The 21,662-nt window shown below is 48.1% G+C and overlaps 1 protein-coding gene across 1 annotated transcript; it reads right to left on the bottom strand.

The window, feature by feature from the left end:
- Positions 1-1,360: 1,360 nt before the first annotated feature.
- LOC127345923 (peroxidase 5) lies at positions 1,361-2,738 on the bottom strand. The gene is made up of 2 exons (XM_051372449.2): positions 2,357-2,738; positions 1,361-2,246 (listed from the first exon to the last, which is right to left on the bottom strand). Exons 1-2 carry the CDS (start codon positions 2,588-2,590, stop codon positions 1,461-1,463), a joined length of 1,020 nt encoding a protein of 339 aa, XP_051228409.1. The 5' UTR covers positions 2,591-2,738; the 3' UTR covers positions 1,361-1,460.
- Positions 2,739-21,662: the final 18,924 nt, after the last annotated feature.

The raw sequence follows: 21,662 nt of genomic DNA, 5'->3' as shown, positions 1-21,662 counted from the left end.
TCAAGGTTCATCCAAGAAAAGGTTCAAACGAAAGCTTGGAGATGTTGGTACATGTAAAATGTATTTCTGTGGACTTTATTCCTTATTATGTTAATATTTGGCAACTTTATTACATTTATATTTATTATATTTATTGGGACTAATCTACTAATATTTACAAAAGTGTACAATTCTTGTTTTACATTTTGTTGTGTAGTAATTTCATGAATACGGAAAGAAATCCCTTATTATGGTGAAATTCGAAGTTTTCTGGAATATGTCTCTGCAAATTTTTTTAAAAGATGGCCACGTGCTGACCCGAAAATGACGTTGAACAGAAAACCTAAAACATGAAAGTTGTTGGAAATTTTCTGCTGACCATTTTGGTATACTTAAACCTTGCATATTTGCTAAATTTCATGGCATGAACAAACATATAAGAGAGTTATAGGACCTTGGAGAATATAAGGTTACCTTCAACTCCTGGTGGGTCTACACTTAAACTTATTGAATTATATGCTACACCTACCCTCTACACTTGGGGATTATCTAGCACTTCTTTAACGTTGTTGCCAGGAGTGTTGTGCAAAGCCATACTCTTGTTTGCATTTTTTTTGCATCTCATGTCGGTATTGTGCGGCTAATCAATAAATTTATTGTGCTCAACACCTAAAATTTAATTGTTTGGGGATGATAGTTGGGTAGTTTGTTCAGTTTATCACGCATCCAAGATTTCTTAGATAGTTTGTTGCTTCTCAGTAGCCTTGAGGACGATGCTTTTTGGTAGAATATGAGCTATGGATTTTTTTTTGTCATGCTTCCTTTACCATTACAACATTTCAAGTGTGTTTTAGTATAAGAGCAAAAACATACTTACAATATATATAGTTAAGTGAAAGTATGCATTAGTTATATGAAATTTCAAACTAAGGACCCATTTTGCATTGCATCTCGCGGTGAGGCCCAAAGTTCCTAAGGACGGCAATCACATTGTGCCTCCTCACTCTTCGCTTTTGTTTGAGATCAACTACTCTCTTAAACTCTCTGTATACAGCTCCAATCCCCCTATCTCTTTGGCACGTATTGTTCTTATGGGCTACATTTCGTTGTCAATCATTCGTTATATTTCAAGCATTGTTAGCATTTCAATTTCTCAATTTCAAGCATGAGAAAGATCAACTATTTCTCTTCCTCTCAAGTTCTCCATTACTCTTCTCGACAAAAAATGGTCCCCATTATTGTTTGCTCGTGCAAAGAAAGAACAATAAGTTTCTTATGGGGCATAAATTTTATTCTTTCTTTCATACTTCTCTTTTTGACATACATAAACAAATATTAATAAAAGTTCACTTTGGAAAGTTAAATTACATACACAAACAACTAGAAGTACGTACCAGTATGAGATTGGATCGATGGACACACACTACACACACGTATATCACCAAATTAAGCATGCATCTGAATGAATTTAAAAGGGTCGACTAGTGGTGGTTGATGACAAAGCACTTCTCCCTGATCTCCCCTTCATCGCCGGTGAGCACGTGGACCTTGCCCATCTTGACCATGGCTGCGGCGAACTTGGCCTTCCATGCCCTCTCCTTGGCAGCATGAGACTTGACGATCGCCGCCGTCCGGCGATTGGTGAGCAGCGTCTGGTCGGATGTGAGCGGCACCTTGCGCGCCAGAACGTTCTTGTAGTACTGGTTGTCGAACTCCCTCGGCGTGACCACATCCAGCGGCACGATGGTGGGGTCGTTAATGTTGTCCGTGGAGATCGGGCACTGTCGCTTCAGGTCCGCCGCGTAGTACGGTTCGATGGATGGGTCGATCGTGCCTACCTTGCCGGTAAAGTTGTGGATGCGCTGTGTGAAGGAGGAGCAGTGGGATCGGCCGATGGTGTGCGCGCCGGAGAGCGTCACCATGTCATCGGCGGAGAGGCCTTTACGGCGGAAGCTGGCGACCAGCTCAGCGACATCGTCTCCGGGGCCAGGGACGTTGTTGTTGAGCACCTCATCCGAGAGGGACATGCGGCCGTCGCGGCGGCCGGCTGGGACCTTGTAGTTGATGCCGCCGGCAAGGGAGGCACTGTCGCGAGCCGCAAAGGTGAGCACGTCGGCGCAAGAGACGGTGCGTGGGCAGGCGGCCTCTAGGGAGGCCTTGGCGTCGTCGATGACCTCAAAGCCGCGCATGCTTGGGTTGTTCGCTACCGAGTCCTTCTCCGCCATGTTCCCCGGCGTCGAGTTGATCAGCAACGAGCCGTCGCAACCCTAAATTAGAAAAAATGTCAGGGTTATGCATGCATAGAAATTGTCACCATGAATCTCAATAGACAGCTCTGATATTTTTTAAATGTCATCTTGGAAATAGTTTTGCTTACCCTGACGAAGCAGTCGTGGAAGTGCATGCGGATGAGGCCAGGGGCGAAGCCGGGGTTGCGGGCGAGCGCGCGGCGGACGGCATCACGCACGATATCCTCCGCCTGCGGGCAGGTGTGCTTATAGAACCCAACCTTCAGAGACGCTGACTGCGGGTACGCCACCACCGCCACTGTTGAAGAGGCGGCCATGGCGAGCAGCACCGCCGTACAAAAGGCCAACCACGGCGGCGACATCACGGTCAAAAGCTTGATTAAGCCTTGATTAATTACTAGCAAATTATTCGGTTGGGTCGATGAAGTGCTAGCTAGCAAGCTCGATGTCGACCGGCTAATTGATGAAGCTCGATAAGTAATTGATCGAATGGTGATGGAATTTGTTATGTGCGGAGAGATGAATTGATGGCTCGAGCCATTGGTGTTCTTATATATGCATCGCGGTTCACCGTGTATCAGTTGACAAATAATGTAGCCGCGTGTTGCACCAAGTCAACAAGGCCAGATCGCCGTTGCTCGACATACTTTTACCTGCTTTCATTAAGCTTGTCATACGTAATCGATTACTCATGCATGTAATGTATATGCATGTGTGTTACCCAGACTTTGCATTAGCAACAAAATAATTCGGGCAACGGTTTTACCCAGACTTTGCATTAGCAACAAAATATATCGATCTGTCTAGTGACAGTGTTACCCAGACTTTGCATTAGCAACAAAATAATTCGGGCAACGGTTTTACTCCTTTTCCGTCCTATAAAGCTTATCTGAAATTTATCAAAATTTAAATGTATCTACCAAATAATTTTCATACAACGGAGCGAGTACTAGGTAACAAATACTAGAAAAGTGATGTATGATGTTGCTTGTGGAATCCTAAGCTAATCAGTTAGCTTCTGAGATTTATTTATAATTTCATTAAGCTAGTCATACGTAATCGATTACTCATGCATGCAATGTATATGCATCTCTGTCGCTATCGATCTGCCCAGTGACAATGTTACCCAGACTTTGCATTAGCAGCAAAATAATTCGGGCAGCGGTTTTACTCCTTCCATCCCATAAAAATTATCCGAGATTTATCAAAATTTAAGAAGTACTAGGTAACAACTACTAGAAAAGCGATGTATGAATATTGCTTGTGAATTTCCTAAACGAATCAGCTAGCTTCTGAGATTTATCTATGACACGGTCTGTTCAACATGTACGACCGTGGCAAAGTCGTGTAGGTTTTTCTTTTTCTTGAACAAAGTCGTGTGGGTTTGGATGATCTAATGCAGTAGACTGTCTAGTGTAGACAGTTCAGTTCGTTTTCATTTAACTTAGTCCACTGTACATTACATTATAGATAGATATTATAGTATATATATCATACGAATGGTAGTTAGCTAGATGCATCTACTATTCTCCGAAGTAATAGTCACACACGTTTTACGGTGCTAATTCGTTTTTGACATAAAAGTAGTTCAATGTCAACACACACAAATACATCACCCTACAAAACAACATCATTAAGAACAATGTTAGCAGTGGTACTACTTCTTCGGCCCATGAGGAAGATACTGGAGCAGGCAGGCCAACCAGGCTCAGGAAGCCCAACCCACGAGTCCAGGGTCCGGACTAGGTTGGTCCGAAGACACGTCGCTGAGGGTTGGCTATAACTCAACAGCCTTGCCTTACGGAAGAGGCATCCAAGAGGATCACGCAACGGCGGAGGCTTCCTTCCCACCTCAGGCTCTACTTTCCCGAATCCCCCAACTCTTGCTGCCCTAGATTCATGTATCCGGCTTGTAATCGAATCCTGAGACAAATTATCCTCCAAATCCTGCAGATCAAACTGAGTACCTAACAATTTGGTATCAGAGCCCTCCTACCACCCTTCCAAATCCAACCACTACCGCAAATCTGGCCCCGGTGGTCAAATCGATCATCCAAACGAGATCTGAGAAGAGGAAGCAGATCATGGACGACGAGGCGAAGGCGTTCATGCACTAGTAGAAACAAGGGCTTTGGTTTTTTTTTTTTTGCTCCAAAGAGCTTTAGCACCGGATTTGGCACGAACCGGTGCTAAAGGGGGTCATTAGCACCGGTTCGTGCAGTATGGACGTCCTGGGGACCCGCCGGGGCATTAGCACCGGTTCGTGCCGTATCTTTAGCACCGGTTCGTGACACGAACCGGTGCTAAAGGTTTGCCGCCAGGCACGTGGCAGCCGCGGAACCTTTAGCACCGGTTCATAACACGAACCGGTGCTAATGATCCCTTTGCCGTATATATTCAGCTGACCCCCAAACCAGCCCCCTCACTTCATTTTTTCTTGGTGGAAGGTGTGTGTGTTGAGTGCTTGCTTGCTTTTCTTTGCCATGCACATGAGGTGCTCGATGAAATATCTGAGAGAATGATGCCACTTGATTTTACACAAAATAAAAATGATATGAGGTGCCGGGACACTTAAGCTTTCTCCTCTTTCTTTCCTCCTCGATCAAGGTTAAGCAACTTTACCCTTTCATTTGTACGGTGCTAATTTCCACTATTTATATATATTATGATGTTTTTAATGGTTTGTTGATGAACTTAATTATTTGATGTAGATGAACCAGCGGCAATGGATGTACGTTGACCGACGCCTACCCGAGTTTACTTCGGGCTTGGATTATTTTATCCGTGTGTCTGCGGAAAACCCACAGGCGGATGGTTTTATATGTTGTCCATGTGTTAGTTGCAGGAACTTAACGCAATACCCTGACTGGCAAGTCATTCAGTCCCACCTGCTTTAGAAAGGTTTAATGTCCAGCTATAATTGTTGGACCAAGCATGGAGAAAGAGGGGTTATAATGGAAAACAATGAATAAGAAGAAGAGGATGATGATATGTACCCTAACTACGGTGATACTCTAACGGGGCATGATGAAGATGAAGAGGCAGGAGGAGGTGAAGATGAAGAGGCATCAGATGAGCCCGTTGATGATGATCTTCGTCGGGCCATCGCTGATGCAGACATAGAAGCAGAAACTGAAAACGAGAAGCGAAAGTTAAAGGGCATGTTAGATGATCACAAAAAAAATTGTACCCAAATTGCGAAGATGGCAACACAAAGCTCGGTGCCACACTGGAGTTGCTGCAATGGAAGGCAGAGGCTGGTATATGTGACAAGCCATTTGAGAAGTTACTGAAAATAATGAAGAGGAGGTTTCCAAAGGATAACGAATTGTCTGATAGTATGTACGAAGCAAAGAAGGTTCTCTTCCCTCTAGGATTAGAGGTGCTGAAGATACATGCATGCATTAACGACTTCATCCTCTACCGCACTGAGTACGAAAATTTGGAAAAACGCCCGGTATGCACTGCACTGCGGTATAAGATCAGACGAGATGACCCTGGTGATGTTGAGGGCGAGCCCCCAGGAAGAGGGTTCCTGTCAACACCCGGATTTTTAAGTCCGAATGCCTATTATGTCATACATCGCAATCCCAGGAATATTGTTGTTGCGAGGCATAATAGTTAAGTATCACAGTCATCATTCATTACAAACCATAAGTCTTACAAATTGGAATCACATGATCCATATTACACGAATAGTTGATCTATTGATCAACGAACAAACACAAGTTCATAGTTCAACATAGCGGAAGCGTAAGATACAAGGACTCTCTAGTCCACAGGCCAACGCTTGACGTCGGAAGGCGCTTAGTTGTCGTAGGCGTCCTGCTGGTCATCTCCTTGGTTGTCTTCATACTCTGGCCATTTGAATAGCCAGGGACAAAGCCGTGAGTACGATGAGTACTCGCAAACTAATACTAATGTAAGTGCTAGACATTCTAGTAGGGTTTGCTAAGCTCTAGTTTCTTTGCATAAAGCTAGTTTTATTTCACAAAGTTTTGAGAAAAAGCTTACTCAAGTGCTAACTAACTCAAGTGGGAACATTAGTGTCATTCCCACCATTCAAGTGGTGATTTCAATTCAATCCACCACAAGTCATTTCACCATCATCCTTTTCAACATCATTTTCAAAGATATGACATCGGAAACTGTATGGCCTTTCCAACCGTCCGTAACCGTGGACGCGGCTATTCGAATAGGTTTACACTCTGCAGAGGTTGCACACTTGTGCCACAACATTTGATTTCATCCGTCGGGATTTCCCCGAATCATCGTAACACAGTACGCGGATCATCAACCATAACCTTTCACTTACAAATCCTAGTATGAGCACCTCTCCCCATGAGCTTGGCCTCCCAGTGAAGACAGACAGTCAGCCTGGGAACTGCACAGGGCTTGGGCCGGACATTCACCTCATTTCGCATCATATCGTATCGTTTCTTTTGTGGTAGAGGCAGCTTTCGGCATAACCCTGATGATGCTTGTTTAGAGGGAACCCATACTAAGACGCATAAACTTCCAGTTAAGCCCTACCCATAATCAGGTATTGTGGGGGTACTTGATAATTGGAAAGGTATCGCATTCAAACCAACATCATGTTTTATCAAAAATCACCATCTTCTCTTGGTCATATTCACCTTCAAAAATCATTCAATGGAATGCATCTTCATTCCAAGGTTTAAAAAATCCTTTCAAAATTCACATTGTTCCCAGCTAGAGTAGTCAAGTTTTAATTCATTAGCACTAGCTCTAATTCATGAGGGGTGCTAACTTGCTTTGCTTGGGGAAGACTAACTCACTACTCTAGTAATCAACTTGTACTCTGACCAAAGTTAACTATAAAGGTAACTCATTTAGAAAACAAGTAACAACTTGTAAAGTAAAAACTTGGGATGGGTTCATATAAGAAAAGGTAAGAACATGGTACCTTGCCCCAAGGGGCTTTGCACCTTGCAAGAATAAAAGCTTGCACTGGTAGTAGCTTGCATAGTAATTTAGCTTGCCTTGGTAGTTCTCAAACTGTTCCTCCTCTTCCTCCTGGTAGCAACCTTCTTCTTCGGCGTACTCTCCGGTGCTACCGTCTAAATTTGAATACGAGTATTATGACTCACTAATTCAATGGCTATTCCATACATCACAAATAAACACACAAACTACTCTATGCACACAAAATAAATAAACTAGGGTGCATGGGTTGTGGGACTTAAATAGAATTTGTATTCCATATGTAAATGATAGTTTCCGTAGGGTTCTTGAGAAATAACTTCCTCTCATTGAAATCTTCTTAAGATTTAATTTCTCCAACAATCATGGATGAACTCATATTGACCTAAGTCAAATGTTCATCATCATCATTTGGGAAAATGATTTAAATGAGGTGGATCACCTCATACCATTTAAACAACACTACCTTTAATTTAAATCTCAAGTAATCCATATAAGAGAGTTTGGAACCAGGGGTCCAAACATCCCATGAATCCATGTGAGACAAGTTTAAATGAAGTGTAAGACTTCACACCATTTATCTTAATAGTTTTGGATAGTATCAACTAGTTAAACTAGCCATAATATCCATTCATTAAACCATGGCATGATCATGCAGAGTGACCACACCATTTTATTGCATAAACAATTAGTGTAAGTCAAATGTGAGCTATTAGAGTTGGAAGTAACTTAATATCTATTTTGGTTGATTTTTGAGAATTATTTGAATAGGGAAAAGTCCCTGCCTTGTTATTTTTATCACATTAATTCTACAAAGAAATTGACCATGAGGCCAGTGGCATGTTGTAGAGAATTTCAGTGGCTTTCTGACAATATAAAATTTACTAAATTTGGTTTAGCCAATTTGAAATGGTTGAATTTCAAAGTTTGGGCAGTATTCAAATTCATTTGGATTAATTAAACTAGGTTTGAATTAAAGGGCCGGCGGGAAAAGCTATTGGGCCAAACGATTTGAAAACGGCCCGAGCCAGCCCACCACGGTCCACGGACGCGCGGGCTGCCTGACAGGGTGGGGTCCGCCTGTCAGCGGCTCATCTAACCCGAAACGGTACGTTTTAATGTGGGGCGTAGGATTAGAAGGGGATCGGACGGCGCTGGTGCGTCGTCTTCTCCGGCGAGAGGCAGGGAGGTTGGCGGCGAGGGTAGGGGGTCGGAGAGCTCACCGCGGCTCCAGCAAGGTATGGCAGTGTGCGCGAGGTAGATGTGGACGACGGCGAAGCAGCTGGTAGCAGTGGCGGAGCTCGAGGTGGCCTAGATCAATGGCGATTTCTCCAGGGCTTCCGCGGCTCCGATCTTGCAATTGGCCTTGCTCCGGCGACGATCGAGTGAGTGGAGTGGTGCTGGAGAAGCGGTGAGAGGTGGGGAGCGAGGTGGTGTGCTTGGTTTGGTCCAGGGAACGCTCTATTTATAGGATTGAGCAAGGGGTGTGGGGCAGTGATGCGGGCGACATGGGCGCGGCGTCTCCGGCGAGCTAGGGAGCTAGGCGAGGGCGTGGCGCTGTTCTGCGGTTCCTGGCGATGCTGTTGGCGGCGACAGTTTGGTCGGGCGGCGTCAGAATAGTTCGCGTTGCTTCCATGTCGTGCGGCGGCAGTGGCGGGATCTTCTTCCCCGTCTACGGCGACGGCGGTCACGGGTTGGGGCTGGGTGCGTGTCTGGCGGCGTCGCGGTGTCACTGCGGTGCTCCACGCGTTGCAAGCGGGGCCAGGGCGTGCTCGAGGTAGCTGCGCGGCGCGTGGCCAGAGGGTGCCCGTGGCGCGCTCTCGTGCGACGTCCACGGCATGCTGGACGCCATGGGCGCGCGCTGGTCTGGCCAGTGTCGAGCTCCTCCTCGACCGTGGCCGGTGCTAGGTGATCCAGTAGAGTGAGGTGGAGGGCAAGGGCAGGGTGGCCAGGGTTGGCGATGAAGGAGAGAGGAGGTGGTGCGGCATGGTGGTGCCATGGCCGGCATGGCCATGCCATGCAAGCTATCCCCTCCTCCTTAGCTCCACTATGTGTCATTGAGGGTTAGAGGGAACCAGGGGACCAAATGGGCTATGTTTGATGTAGGTTAGAGGTGTAGACCACTATAGCAAATAGTGTCTAAATAGTGTTCAATTTTGGAAATTACAAAATTATCCAAAATGGAAATAATTCAAAAGGTGAAAGTTTTTGAAATGTGAGTGTTGAGATAAGTTGTAAATGACCAGAGGTGATTTGAGGTGGTGGTGGAAAAAGTGGAATTCAAGAATTGGCCAAAATGGCTAAGTGGAGATTGTTGCACTTGTTAAAATGTTGCAACTTTGGATGAGCATAGCTATTGATCAAGGATGAATTTGGCAGGGTGATCTTCATCAAAGTTGTTCACCTTGATGTTGACTTTGAAATGGTGCAAAGAGTTAGCAAGAATTGGTTTGAGAGAATTGAATTGCAGGGGCTCAAAGTGGTGATCAGACTAGATTTGGCAGATTTGGCCATTATCATATGTGAGTGGGAAATGTGTTTGAAATTTATTTGAAATGTGAAACCTTGATTCCAAAAGTTGTAGTAGGTGTTTAATAACATTATCCAACAAATGGTGAAGACCAAATAGGTCTAGGGTCAAGATTTATAAAAAATGCCATAGAGCATATGTGAGGGTTTTTAGGATTTTGCAATTTATGGAATTTCTTCCTCTTTGATTTATTTGGTTTGTGATCTTCCTATGATCACTCTAGGGTTTTAGAGCATATCAAATACAAGTAGTAACAATCATCATGGCATATCACTCAAATGCACAAGTCCTATTGTTATCACCAGAATTTGACCGAGTCGGAGGTGGGCCACGATTGAGAAAGACTTGAAGATATACATGGAAGGAAAAACAAGAATTGGCCTTATGCACGAAGTTGGGCTGAATTGCCCATTGTATCTGTAATTTAGTGGATCGTATCTTTAGATTAAAAGTTAGAGTTTTACTCGTGCACGGTTAGGTGCACGTCCGAATTAGAAAGTCCGCTGGACTATAAATATGTATCTAGGGTTTGTGGAATAAACAACAACACAACGTTCACCCCAAAAACAAACCAATCTCGGCGCATCGCCAACTCCTTCGTCTCGAGGGTTTCAATCAGGTAAGCGACATGCTGCCTAGATCGCATCTTGCGATCTAGGCAGCACAAGCCCCACGTTGTTCATGCGTTGCCCGTACTGAAGCGTCTTTGATGGCGGGCAACGTAGTTATCATAGATGTGTTAGGGTTAGCATAGCTCTTCGTATAAACATGCTTACGTAGTGCAACCCTCGCATGTCTAGCCGCCCTCACGCCTATCTCGTGCGTGGGGGCGGCACCCGCTTGTTCATCATCTAGTAGATCTGATCCGTTACGATTGCTCCTAGCTCCGCAAGGATTAGTTTAATATCTGCAATAGTTAGGCCTTACGAAGGGGGGGAGGATCCAGTGGCACGTAGGGTGGCGTTCGCAAGTCCTAAACAGGATGTTCCGATGATCAACGTCACGTTGGTTGTGTGGCCTTGTTTAGGATCGGCTTACGAGCACCGTGCGTGGCCGCGAGGCCCAACCTGGAGTAGGATGATCCGATTATGCGGTGAAAACCCTAAATCGTCGTAGATCTCATTAGCTTTATCTTGATCAAGCAGGATCACCAGGTATTCGTGCACCCCGTACGGATCATGGGTGGATCGGCTCTTTGAGCCGATTCACAGGATAGCCTGAGAGCCGATCGAGGCTCTGATTTAATGTTTACGTGTATGCCATGCAGGAACTAAGCGAGGCATCCCCATCACCTTCCTGACCAGGTATAGGTCAGGTGGCACGCCCTTGCACTTCGCATCGCCGCGTGTGACCAGAAGAGCATTGCGGGCCGTCGCTCGGAGGGGTCTCAGCCAGCCGCAGCTCTAGGCTCTTCCCGGCTCTACCGTGTTGACAGGCCGCTGCCCGCCGGTGGGTTTTGGCGATCAACACATTCTGGCACGCCCGGTGGGACGATCATCTACATCAACCACATCGCCATCTACATCTGAGATGGCGGCGGACGGCACGCCAGTCACCTACGAGGAGCTGCCTGCTGAGCTCAAGAAGAAACATGACGAGATCAAGGCCACCCTCGAAGCCGACCTCATCGGCTCTTTTCAGAGAACCCGTACCCATGGCATCAGATGGAAGGGGTTCTCACCACAAGGTGCACTCGATGGGATAGATCTCTCTGCCCCGTCGGAGGAACGCACCAGGGCCCTTCGGCAGGAGATCAACTACTTGGTGGCTCACTCGCTACACCGCCACTCTGAAAACTTGGTCAACGTGTTGGAGCGTCTCGCTCTGCGCGTGATCCAGGAGATCATGAGCCACCAGTACTCGCCGTCAGGACCAGCTCTCGGGACGCACCAAGGAGAGTTGCCACTCCAGTCCCGTCCACCGCTGCCATACGCGTTGGCAGCACCAGCTGAAGTGCCGGCTACACCGGCATTCGTCGTCTACAAGATCGGTGGTGACCCTAGTGACTACCAGTTCTTGGCTGAGGCGCCCAAGGAGATCCCTCAAGGATATGCATGCACGTATGTGCCAGATTGTGGCAACTGGCCACTCTCAAACCAAGCCACAACGTCAGGGACTCCGGCGCAAACAGGAGGAACGTCGGCAACAGAGCTTGAGAAGCAGACGTGGCTAACTAAGTACGCCACCCCGACGAAACTCCCGAGCCCAGCTCCTGCAGTTGGCTCAGAGCTGGAAAAGCAAACATGGCTGGCTAAGTACGCCACCCCGGCGAATCTTCATAATACATCTCCTGCAGCCAGCATGGTGGATCAGATCAGTACCATACTGAGAGACCAGTTCGGCATTATGCCGAAAAGGAGGGCAATCGGCTATTCCAAGCCGTACCCCGACGAGTACGAGATGATCCCGCTGCCACCTAAATATCGGCTCCCTGACTTCTCCAAATTCAGTGGATCGGATGGCTCCAGCTCCATCGAGCACATCGGCCGATATTTGGCGCAACTAGGACCGGCTTCAGTGTCGGATCAGCTACGCGTGAGGCTCTTTTCACAGTCCCTCACAGGATCGGCTTTTGGATGGTATACCTCTTTGCCGGCAAACTCCATCCAGTCTTGGAAGCAATTGGAAGAACAGTTCCATACGCAATACCATTCAGAAGCTTCCGAGTCTAGCATTGCCGATCTAGCACAACTACGTCAGAAGCGCGGAGAAACGGTGACAGAGTACATCCAGCGCTTCAGGAATCTTAGGAACCGATGTTATTCGGTTCGTATAACTGAAAAGGAAGCAGTCGAACTGGCAGTAGCTGGCCTTGCAACACAGCTCAAGGACATGGCCTCCCAAGCAGATTATCCCTCGCTGGCGCACATGGTTCAGAAACTATCAGCATATGAACAGCGCCACCCAGACCTGTACCAAGACAAGTTCAAGCGTGCAGTAGTCATGGTCGATACAGAGGAAGGTGAAGTGCCTGCGGGAGACCAAGAAATAGCAGTGGCTGAGTGGACTCGGGGAGGAACTCCCGTATCCTGCAAATGGGTAAAACCACCAGGGCCGCCCAGGGGATTTGATTTTGACGTGACCAAGACTGAACAAATCTTCGACCTCCTGCTTAAGGAGAAACAGTTGACGATTCCTGAAGGTCTCAAGTTCCCTACGGCGCAAGAGCTAAACGGAAAGCCGTACTGCAAATTCCACAACTCGCTTTCCCATGCCACCAACGACTGCAGGTGTGGCGTCAGCACATCCAAGCGGCGATAGAGAAGGGGCGTTTAATTTTCAACCAATACGCCATGAAGGTAGACACCCAGCCCTTCCCCGCCGTTAATATGGTAGAAGTCATCTACCCCGAGGGCTGCCAGCCAGGTCCCACGTTCAGCGTCAACATGGTAGGGCCTGGGAACCACTCTGGCAAAGATGGAGATGAGGGCAGCTGCTCTCATAGCAAGGACACAGAAGAGGCCGCTCCACGCGATCGGCTCCATCATGATGGCAAGCGCTACGTCACAGAGGGAGAAGTGAAGAACATAAGATATCAGCGACCTCTCTCTGATCACCTCCTCAACAAATATGTGAGTCAGTATGACCAACGCCGACGGTCCAACTATGATGATGAAGGAGATCGTCTGGCTAGAGAAGCCAGAAGACATCGTCGGCAGGATCGCGATGAGGAGGAGCACGAGCGCCGTGCCACGGACAGGCCAAGGGAGCAAGAAGACAACGCCAGACACTGGGATTGCCCTTTCTTCAGACACTGCTGGGATTCAGGAATGAGCCGATTGCCCACAATCGGCAATTGCCCAGAATGCAACAAGAAGAAGAAGGAGGCAGCCAACGTGTCTGTGTTTGAGCGCTTAGGGCCTCTCCCACCACCAAGCAAACGCGCTGAGTCACCTCGTTGGGCAGATCTTGAGGATTCAGAAGACGAGGGACTAGAAGAAGAAGAAGACAGGTACCACCGTCCAAGGTGGTGCCCTGACGGACTCAGCCGTTCGCAGAAACGCAGGGTTCAGCGGTTGCGCGGCCTGGAGGAAGCCGAAAGGTTATACTTGCATACGTTGAGGAAGGGTTAAGCTGGTTTTATCCACCGGCCTGACCATGTAGTCAAAGCAAAGCGACGTGTAACTTGGCGAGGCTGATCCTTGTGATCGGCCCCAAAGGTCTATGAAGGGACATTACAGAACCTTCAGTCAGCACTCTAATCATTATGGAGGCCGATCCCAGCAATCGGCCAAAATTATCCTCACCACATGTTCTGCTTGTGTTCACCTTTGACCCTATCAGGAGCCGACGTGCGAGTTACAGAGCCGATATCCGCCATTCTTTAACAGATTCGGCTCGGGGGGCACCTGAATACTGGAACAGATGCAGGGGTACATGTGTGCAATGAATACTGGGGGCTGATGGGAGAAAATCGGCCAGTAAAAAAAAAAAAACAAAAAAATTTACAGCCGATGCAAGGGCATCGACGTTAGAATTGAAAGACAGCCGATGCACAACCATCGACTTTAGCAGAAATTATGCAATGTCTATCGAGTCTCCACCAGATCCAGGCCAACGGTGGTACCTTCTGTTGCCTCGAGTGAGTAAAACAATGGAAACTTCTTCAGCCACTTCGAGCCGATCCGGGTTCCTGAACCCCGTTGTCAAGGATTTCTAATCTTTAGGACGAAAGATTATCGGCTAACGGAGGAAGAAAAGGGATCGGCTTTGGCGCATTCTCTCTGACATTCTCGCCTCGAGTAAGGCTCGGGGGGCAGCAGGCCTGGTGGATGCTCTCTTTTGCTCTGTTTAAAGAGCCGATTGGGGATACTATCGGCTGATCCTTCATTGCAACCTTCTTCACGATGATGAGTACTGAAGAGGATTATTGGGTTTGGTTAGAAAGTTCAAAGGCTTTCCTGAAAGATCCTGCATCAGTTGAGGAAGGGAAGGGTGAAATTCAAAGGACCGGTGTGGTACTATCGGCTCATTACGCATTGGCAAAGGGGGCGAATCGGCAAGGTCAGTAGAAGGAGGAATCGGCTAAATTAAACTCAAAGGAAATCGGCAAGATCAAATTGGGGAAAGTTCTTCATTGATTAGATTTCTTACATAAAAGAGCTGATTGCTCTCAAAAGGAAGTACTAGGGGATACATTGCCCCATCTACTACTACTGGCCCTATTCTAGAGGTCCTGTCTACGGGCCATCACTGCCCTCGTCGTCGCCGTCGTCGCCGCTGTCGGCGCTGCTCCCGGCGGGCTCGTCGTCGCTCCAATGGCCGCCGACCGGGTCCTCGTTGTCTTCATCCTCTTCGTCAGCGGCGTCCTCGTCGCTGTCGAAGTCGCTAAGATTGCCCGGCCAAGGGCAGAACCGCTTGGCCGGCGGCTCGTCGGAGGAGCTCTCGTCGTCGTCCTCCTCCTCCTCTTCCTGCTCCTCCTCCTCCCCGGAAGAGGTGAAGTCGCAGGAGAAGCTGTCGTCGTCGCTCTCCTCCTCCGTTGCCCCAACGGCGAGGAAGCGGAGGTCGCTCTCCCCGTCCGTCGAGGACTGGTCGTCCTCGGACCAGATGGAGAAGTCGTGGTCTGACTCCTCCCCGGCCGCAATGGCGCGGCGGATGTTCGCTGCATGGACCTCTGCCGGATTATACTCCGGCGTCGGCTCACGGGATGCGGAGGACTGGCTGGAAGGACCCGATGGAGCAGAGGAGGAAGAAGACATGGTGGCAGGAGGGCTTTTGGAGTGCTAGTGCGATGGAGATACGGAGGAGAACTGTGCGTAGCGGTTAAATAAAAGGAGATATAGTGGAAATTCAATGCCACAGCAGTTTCCGAGGAAGTGGTGCCTAAGAAAAAAAAAAACTGCCAGATCACGCGGAGAAGTTGAGGAGGCAGGGCATCATGATGAAGGATACTGCGACGGTTCTGCCACGACATGACCCGACGAAGGAAAACAGAGTGATTTTGGAATTACCAATTCCAAAACCAGGGGGGCATGTGTTATCACCAGAATTTGACCGAGTCGGAGGTGGGCCACGATTGAGAAAGACTTGAAGATATACATGGAAGGAAAAACAAGAATTGGCCTTATGCACGAAGTTGGGCTGAATTGCCCATTGTATCTGTAATTTAGTGGATCGTATCTTTAGATTAAAAGTTAGAGTTTTACTCGTGCACGGTTAGGTGCACGTCCGAATTAGAAAGTCCGCTGGACTATAAATATGTATCTAGGGTTTGTGGAATAAACAACAACACAACGTTCACCCCAAAAACAAACCAATCTCGGCGCATCGCCAACTCCTTCGTCTCGAGGGTTTCAATCAGGTAAGCGACATGCTGCCTAGATCGCATCTTGCGATCTAGGCAGCACAAGCCCCACGTTGTTCATGCGTTGCCCGTACTGAAGCGTCTTTGATGGCGGGCAACGTAGTTATCATAGATGTGTTAGGGTTAGCATAGCTCTTCGTATAAACATGCTTACGTAGTGCAACCCTCGCATGTCTAGCCGCCCTCACGCCTATCTCAGGCGTGGGGGCGGCACCCTGCTTGTTCATCATCTAGTAGATCTGATCCGTTATGATTGCTCCTTGCTCCGCAAGGATTAGTTTAATATCTGCAATAGTTAGGCCTTACGAAGGGGGGGAGGATCCAGTGGCACGTAGGGTGGCGTTCGCAAGTCCTAAACAGGATGTTCCGATGATCAACGTCACGTTGGTTGTGTGGCCTTGTTTAGGATCGGCTTACGAGCACCGTGCGTGGCCGCGAGGCCCAACCTGGAGTAGGATGATCCGATTATGCGGTGAAAACCCTAAATCGTCGTAGATCTCATTAGCTTTATCTTGATCAAGCAGGATCACCAGGTATTCGTGCACCCCGTACGGATCATGGGTGGATCGGCTCTTTGAGCCGATTCACAGGATAGCCTGAGAGCCGATCGAGGCTCTGATTTAATGTTTACGTGTATGCCATGCAGGAACTAAGCGAGGCATCCCCATCACCTTCCTGACCAGGTATAGGTCAGGTGGCACGCCCTTGCACTTCGCATCGCCGCGTGTGACCAGAAGAGCATTGCGGGCCGTCGCTCGGAGGGGTCTCAGCCAGCCGCAGCTCTAGGCTCTTCCCGGCTCTACCGTGTTGACAGGCCGCTGCCCGCCGGTGGGTTTTGGCGATCAACACCTATGCATGGTCCTATATGCAAAAGAAAAGTTTTTGTTGGTTTGAAATTTTGCTTTCTGGAATTCTCTAACTTTCTTTTTATTGAAATTTGGGGTGTTACAAACCCTTCCCCCTTACAAAAGATCTCGTCCCGAGATCGAAAAGAAAGTTAGGTACTAAAGAGATCTGGGTATTCCTTCTTCATGAAGTCTTCGCGTTCCCAGGTGGCTTCATCCTCGGTATGATTGCTCCATTGGATCTTCAGAAACTTGATGCTTCGGGTGCGGGTGGTTCGGTAAGCTTCTTCCAGGACGCGAATCGGCACTTCACGGTAAGTCAGATCCTTGTTGATATCCACTGATCGGTGATCGATGTTCTTGAACACTTCGGTCTTCTCAGGGACTTCAAGACATTTCCGGAGAAGTGAGATGTGAAAAACGTCGTGCACAGCCGACATTTCTTCAGGCAACTCCAGTTGATAAGATACTTCACCTCGGCGGCTGAGGACTTGGAAAGGTCCCACATAGCGAGGTGCAAGCTTTCCTTTCAGCTGAAACCTTTGCATCCCTTTCAAGGGGGATACTTTGAGATAGACGAAATCTCCGATCTCAAAGGTCATCTCCCGACGTCTCTTGTCGGCGTAGCTCTTCTGTCTGGATTGCGCAGTCTTGAGGTACTCGCGGATCTTGTGAACCTTCTCTTCGGCTTCACGAAGAACATCTGGGCCGAAAACTTGACTCTCTCCGACTTCTGACCAGTTCAGGGGGGTACGGCACTTCCTTCCGTACAAGGCTTCAAAGGGGGCCATCTGTAGGCTGGCTTGATAACTATTGTTGTAAGAGAATTCTGCGTAAGGTAGGCAGTCTTCCCATTTGGATCCGTATTCCAGTACGCATGCTCTAAGCATGTCTTCTAGTATCTGGTTTACTCTCTCAGTCTGTCCGTCGGTCTGAGGGTGATAGGCGGTGCTAAAATTTAGGCGAGTGCCTAGTCCTTCATGCACTTTCTGCCAGAACCTTGAGGTGAACTGGGATCCTCTATCTGACACTATCGATTTGGGGGTGCCGTGCAAAGCGACTATTCTGGAGATGTAGAGTTCAGCTAACTTGGGGCCTTGATAGGTGGTTTTGACGGCGATGAAATGGGCGACTTTGGTCAATCTATCGACCACTACCCATATGGAATCATTGCCTTTGCTGGATTTGGGCAGTCCGGTGATAAAGTCCATTCCTACGGAGTCCCATTTCCATTCTGGAATCTGAAGGGGTTGCAATAGTCTGGCGGGTCTTTGGTGTTCTGCCTTGACTCTCTGACAGATGTCACACTTAGCGATGTAGCTACCGATCTCTCTCTTCATTCCGTGCCACCAAAATTGTTCCTTTAGGTCCTGGTACATCTTGGTACCTCCGGGGTGGATTGAGTAAAGGGTGTCATGGGCTTCTTGCAAGATGACTTGTTTCAAGTCAGAGTCCGATGGTACGCAGAGACGTTCTTTGTACCAAAGCACTCCGGCTTCGTCTACGGTGAATCCGGGGGCTTTTCCTTCGGCTATCTGTTTCTTGATTCCGTCAATGCTAGCGTTGTCCTTCTGGGCTTCCTTGATCTGACCAACCAAGGTGGGTTGCAGTTCTATGCTGGCTAAGAATCCTTCACTCACCAGTTCAAGTCTGAACTGTTCAAACTCCTGGTGCAAACTGGGCTGTTCGGTTGCGAGCATGGAGTTCAACTGACACGGCAGTCGACTCAAAGCATCCGCTACCACATTGGCCTTGCTGGGGTGGTAGTGAATCTCCATGTCGTAATCCTTGATCAATTCGATCCATCGGCGTTGTCTCATGTTTAACTCTTTCTGGGTGAAAATATATTTGAGGCTTTTGTGGTCGGAGTAGATCTCGCATCGATTACCCATGAGGTAATGACGCCAAACTTTCAGGGCTAAGACCACGGCTGCAAGCTCGAGGTCATGGGTGGGGTAATTCTGTTCATGCTGCTTGAGTTGTCTTGAAAGGTAGGATACAACCTTGCCTTCTTGCATAAGCACGCATCCAAGTCCAGTCTTGGAGGCGTCGCAATATACGTCAAAGGGCTTTGCGATATCTGGCATGATCAGGATTGGGGCTGTGGTCAGTCTACTCTTGAGCTGCTGAAAGCTCTCTTCACATTTGTCGGTCCACTCAAACTTTCTGTCCTTTTTCAGCAGTTGGGTCATTGGTCGAGCGATGCTCGAAAAACCTTCTACAAATCTGCGGTAATATCCGGCTAATCCAAGAAAAGCGCGGACCTCGGTTTGTGTGGTTGGGGCTTTCCATTCCATAACAGTTTTGATCTTGGCGGGATCTACGGCAATTCCTCCTGCAGACAAGATGTGTCCGAGGAATCCAACTTCTTCCAGCCAAAACTCACACTTGCTAAACTTGGCATACAATTTGTGCTGTCTAAGGGTTTCTAGGACAATCTCCAAATGCTGTTCATGTTCCTCTTCGGACTTGGAGTAGACGAGGATGTCGTCGATGAACACAACAACAAACTTGTCCAAAAAGTTCATGAAGATCTTATTCATGAGATTCATGAAATAAGCGGGGGCATTGGTCAGTCCAAACGACATGACATTGTACTCATACAACCCATATCTGGTGGTAAAGGCAGTTTTTGGAATGTCGGTGGCTCGGATCTTCAGTTGGTGGTATCCAGTTCTAAGATCAATCTTGGAGAAAACTCGGGATCCGGTGAGTTGGTCAAACAAATCTTCTATCTTGGGTAGGGGGTATTTGTTTTTGATGGTGACATCGTTAAGTTTACGATAGTCCGTGCATAAACGATTTGCACCATCCTTCTTGTCGACGAACAAGACAGGGGATCTCCAGGGGGATGCACTTGGTCTAATCAAACCTTTGGCTAACATGTCATCTATTTGCTTCTTCAGCTCCACAAGTTCGGCTGCGTTCATGCTGTAGGCTCTCTGGGCGATGGGTCCAGTTCCGGGGATTAACTCGATGATAAACTCGATATCCCGATCCGGGGGCATACCGGGTAGATCATCTGGAAACACATCAGGGTAGCGACGAACGACCCTGATTTGATCCAGAGTTGGCTTGGATACACTTTGGTTGCAGGTGAATTTTCTGGGTAGTTTTTCGGAGACGTGCTCAACTACGATACCGGTGCTGCTAGTCATGGTTATGGCTTTCTTGGCGCAGTCTATCAATCCATTGTGCTTGGACATCCAGTCCATTCCTAGGACAACTTCCAAACCTTTGGTTCCAAGTATGATTAGATTTGCAAAGAAATCTACATCATGGATTTTGATAGGCACATTTTTGCAAAATTTTCTGGCTTTGGTGGTTGATCCGGGGATTTGAACTATCATAACATGCTTCAAACTGAGGGGTTGAATTTTACTTGTTGATGCAAAATCTTCGGTGACAAAGGAATGAGATGCTCCGGAATCAAACAACACTCTAGCAGGGGTGTGGTTGACAGAAAACATACCCAGCACAACATCTGGTGCTTCCTGGGCTTCTTCGGCGTTCATGTGGTAGAGGCGGCCGTTGTGGTTGTTGGGGTTGTTGGGGACGAACTTCTTGCCGGTGGAGACACGGCGTTGCTGCTGTGCAGGGGCAGCGGTGTTGCCGGCGAGCTTGGCAAGACGCTTGGGGCACTCGTTGGAGTAGTGTCCCACTACACCACACTCGTAGCAAGTGATAGTGCTCTTGTCCTGCTTGTTCGCAACGGGAATGGCATTGCTTCCAGTTCTGGGGGTGGTGGTGATGTTGGTGTTGGTGTTGTTAGGGGCTCGGGGTGGAGCGCGATTGTAGTTGTTGTTGTTGTAGTTGTTGTTGTAGCCTCCCGGCTTGGGGTTTCCTCCACTCCGGTTCTGATAACCGGGGCGAGAGTTCTGCATCGGGGGTTTGTTGTGCCTCGGAGTGAAACCTCCGCTTGAGCTAGGGCGAAACTTCTGGGGGTGGCTTGATCCACTCTGACTTGCCATGCGGCGCTTGCGGTTCTCATTGGCTTGGTTTAACTTGCCCTCCATCTGGATGGCGGAGTCAACAAGGGCTTCGAGGTCGGCGAAGGGAATGTTGACGAGGACAGTCTGCATCTCATCATGCAGTCCGTTCAGGAATCTCTCCTTCCTCTTCTCAACGGTGTCGGTCTCATCAGGGGCATACCTTGACAAAGTGAGAAACTTGTCGCGGTATTCAACCACCGTCATGCGACCTTGTTTCAGCTCACGGAATTCATCCCTCATCTTCTTGATAAGACCCGGGGGTACATGGTACTTGCTGAATTTGAGTTTGAAATCTTCCCAAGTCATGAATTGACCTCCGTTCATGGCACGGGTGCTTGTCCACCAAGCGCGAGCTGGTCCAGCGAGATAGTGAGTGGCGAACAACACTTTCTCGTTGGCTTCCACTCCAGCTACTTCCAGATTGTTCTCCATAGTCTGGTGCCAATCGTCGGTGTCGAGGAGCTCCTCGGTCTTGCTAAACACAGGAGGGTTGGTGTTTTGGAAGTTCTTGAGCTTGGATCCGGGGTGGTCATGATTTCCATGGCCTTGGTTGGCGATGTTCTGCAAGGCGATGAGGTTGGCTTGGCGCTCGGCTCTTTCGGTTTCCCGGTCTGCAAGCATGGTTTGCAGAAGTTGCAGCATCGCGTCGTTGGTGCGATTCGGAGGGGCCATCTGAAGATGTAGAAGATCATGAGATAAGAGGGAACATTCTATGGTTCATTTTGGTTAAGTTTTAAAAGCATTTGAAAACTTGTAATCTTTTCATGACAAACATATCATTCATTCATTCATGCAACACATAGTACAAACTACACACAT

This window comes from Lolium perenne, chromosome 1 (genome assembly GCF_019359855.2).
Source record: "Lolium perenne isolate Kyuss_39 chromosome 1, Kyuss_2.0, whole genome shotgun sequence".
Lineage (NCBI taxonomy): Eukaryota > Viridiplantae > Streptophyta > Magnoliopsida > Poales > Poaceae > Lolium > Lolium perenne.
Note: the sequence above shows the minus strand (reverse complement) of the source record. Positions and strands in the feature narration are given on the sequence as shown.

Bases quoted from the DNA above. Each gene is read 5' to 3' on its own strand.
- LOC127345923 (XM_051372449.2), bottom strand. From the start codon at position 2,590: ATGTCGCCGCCGTGGTTGGCCTTTTGTACGGCGGTGCTGCTCGCCATG. The intron at 2,247-2,356 runs GTAAGCAAAACT...TTTCTAATTTAG, and splicing joins TCCACGACTGCTTCGTCAGG to GGTTGCGACGGCTCGTTGCT.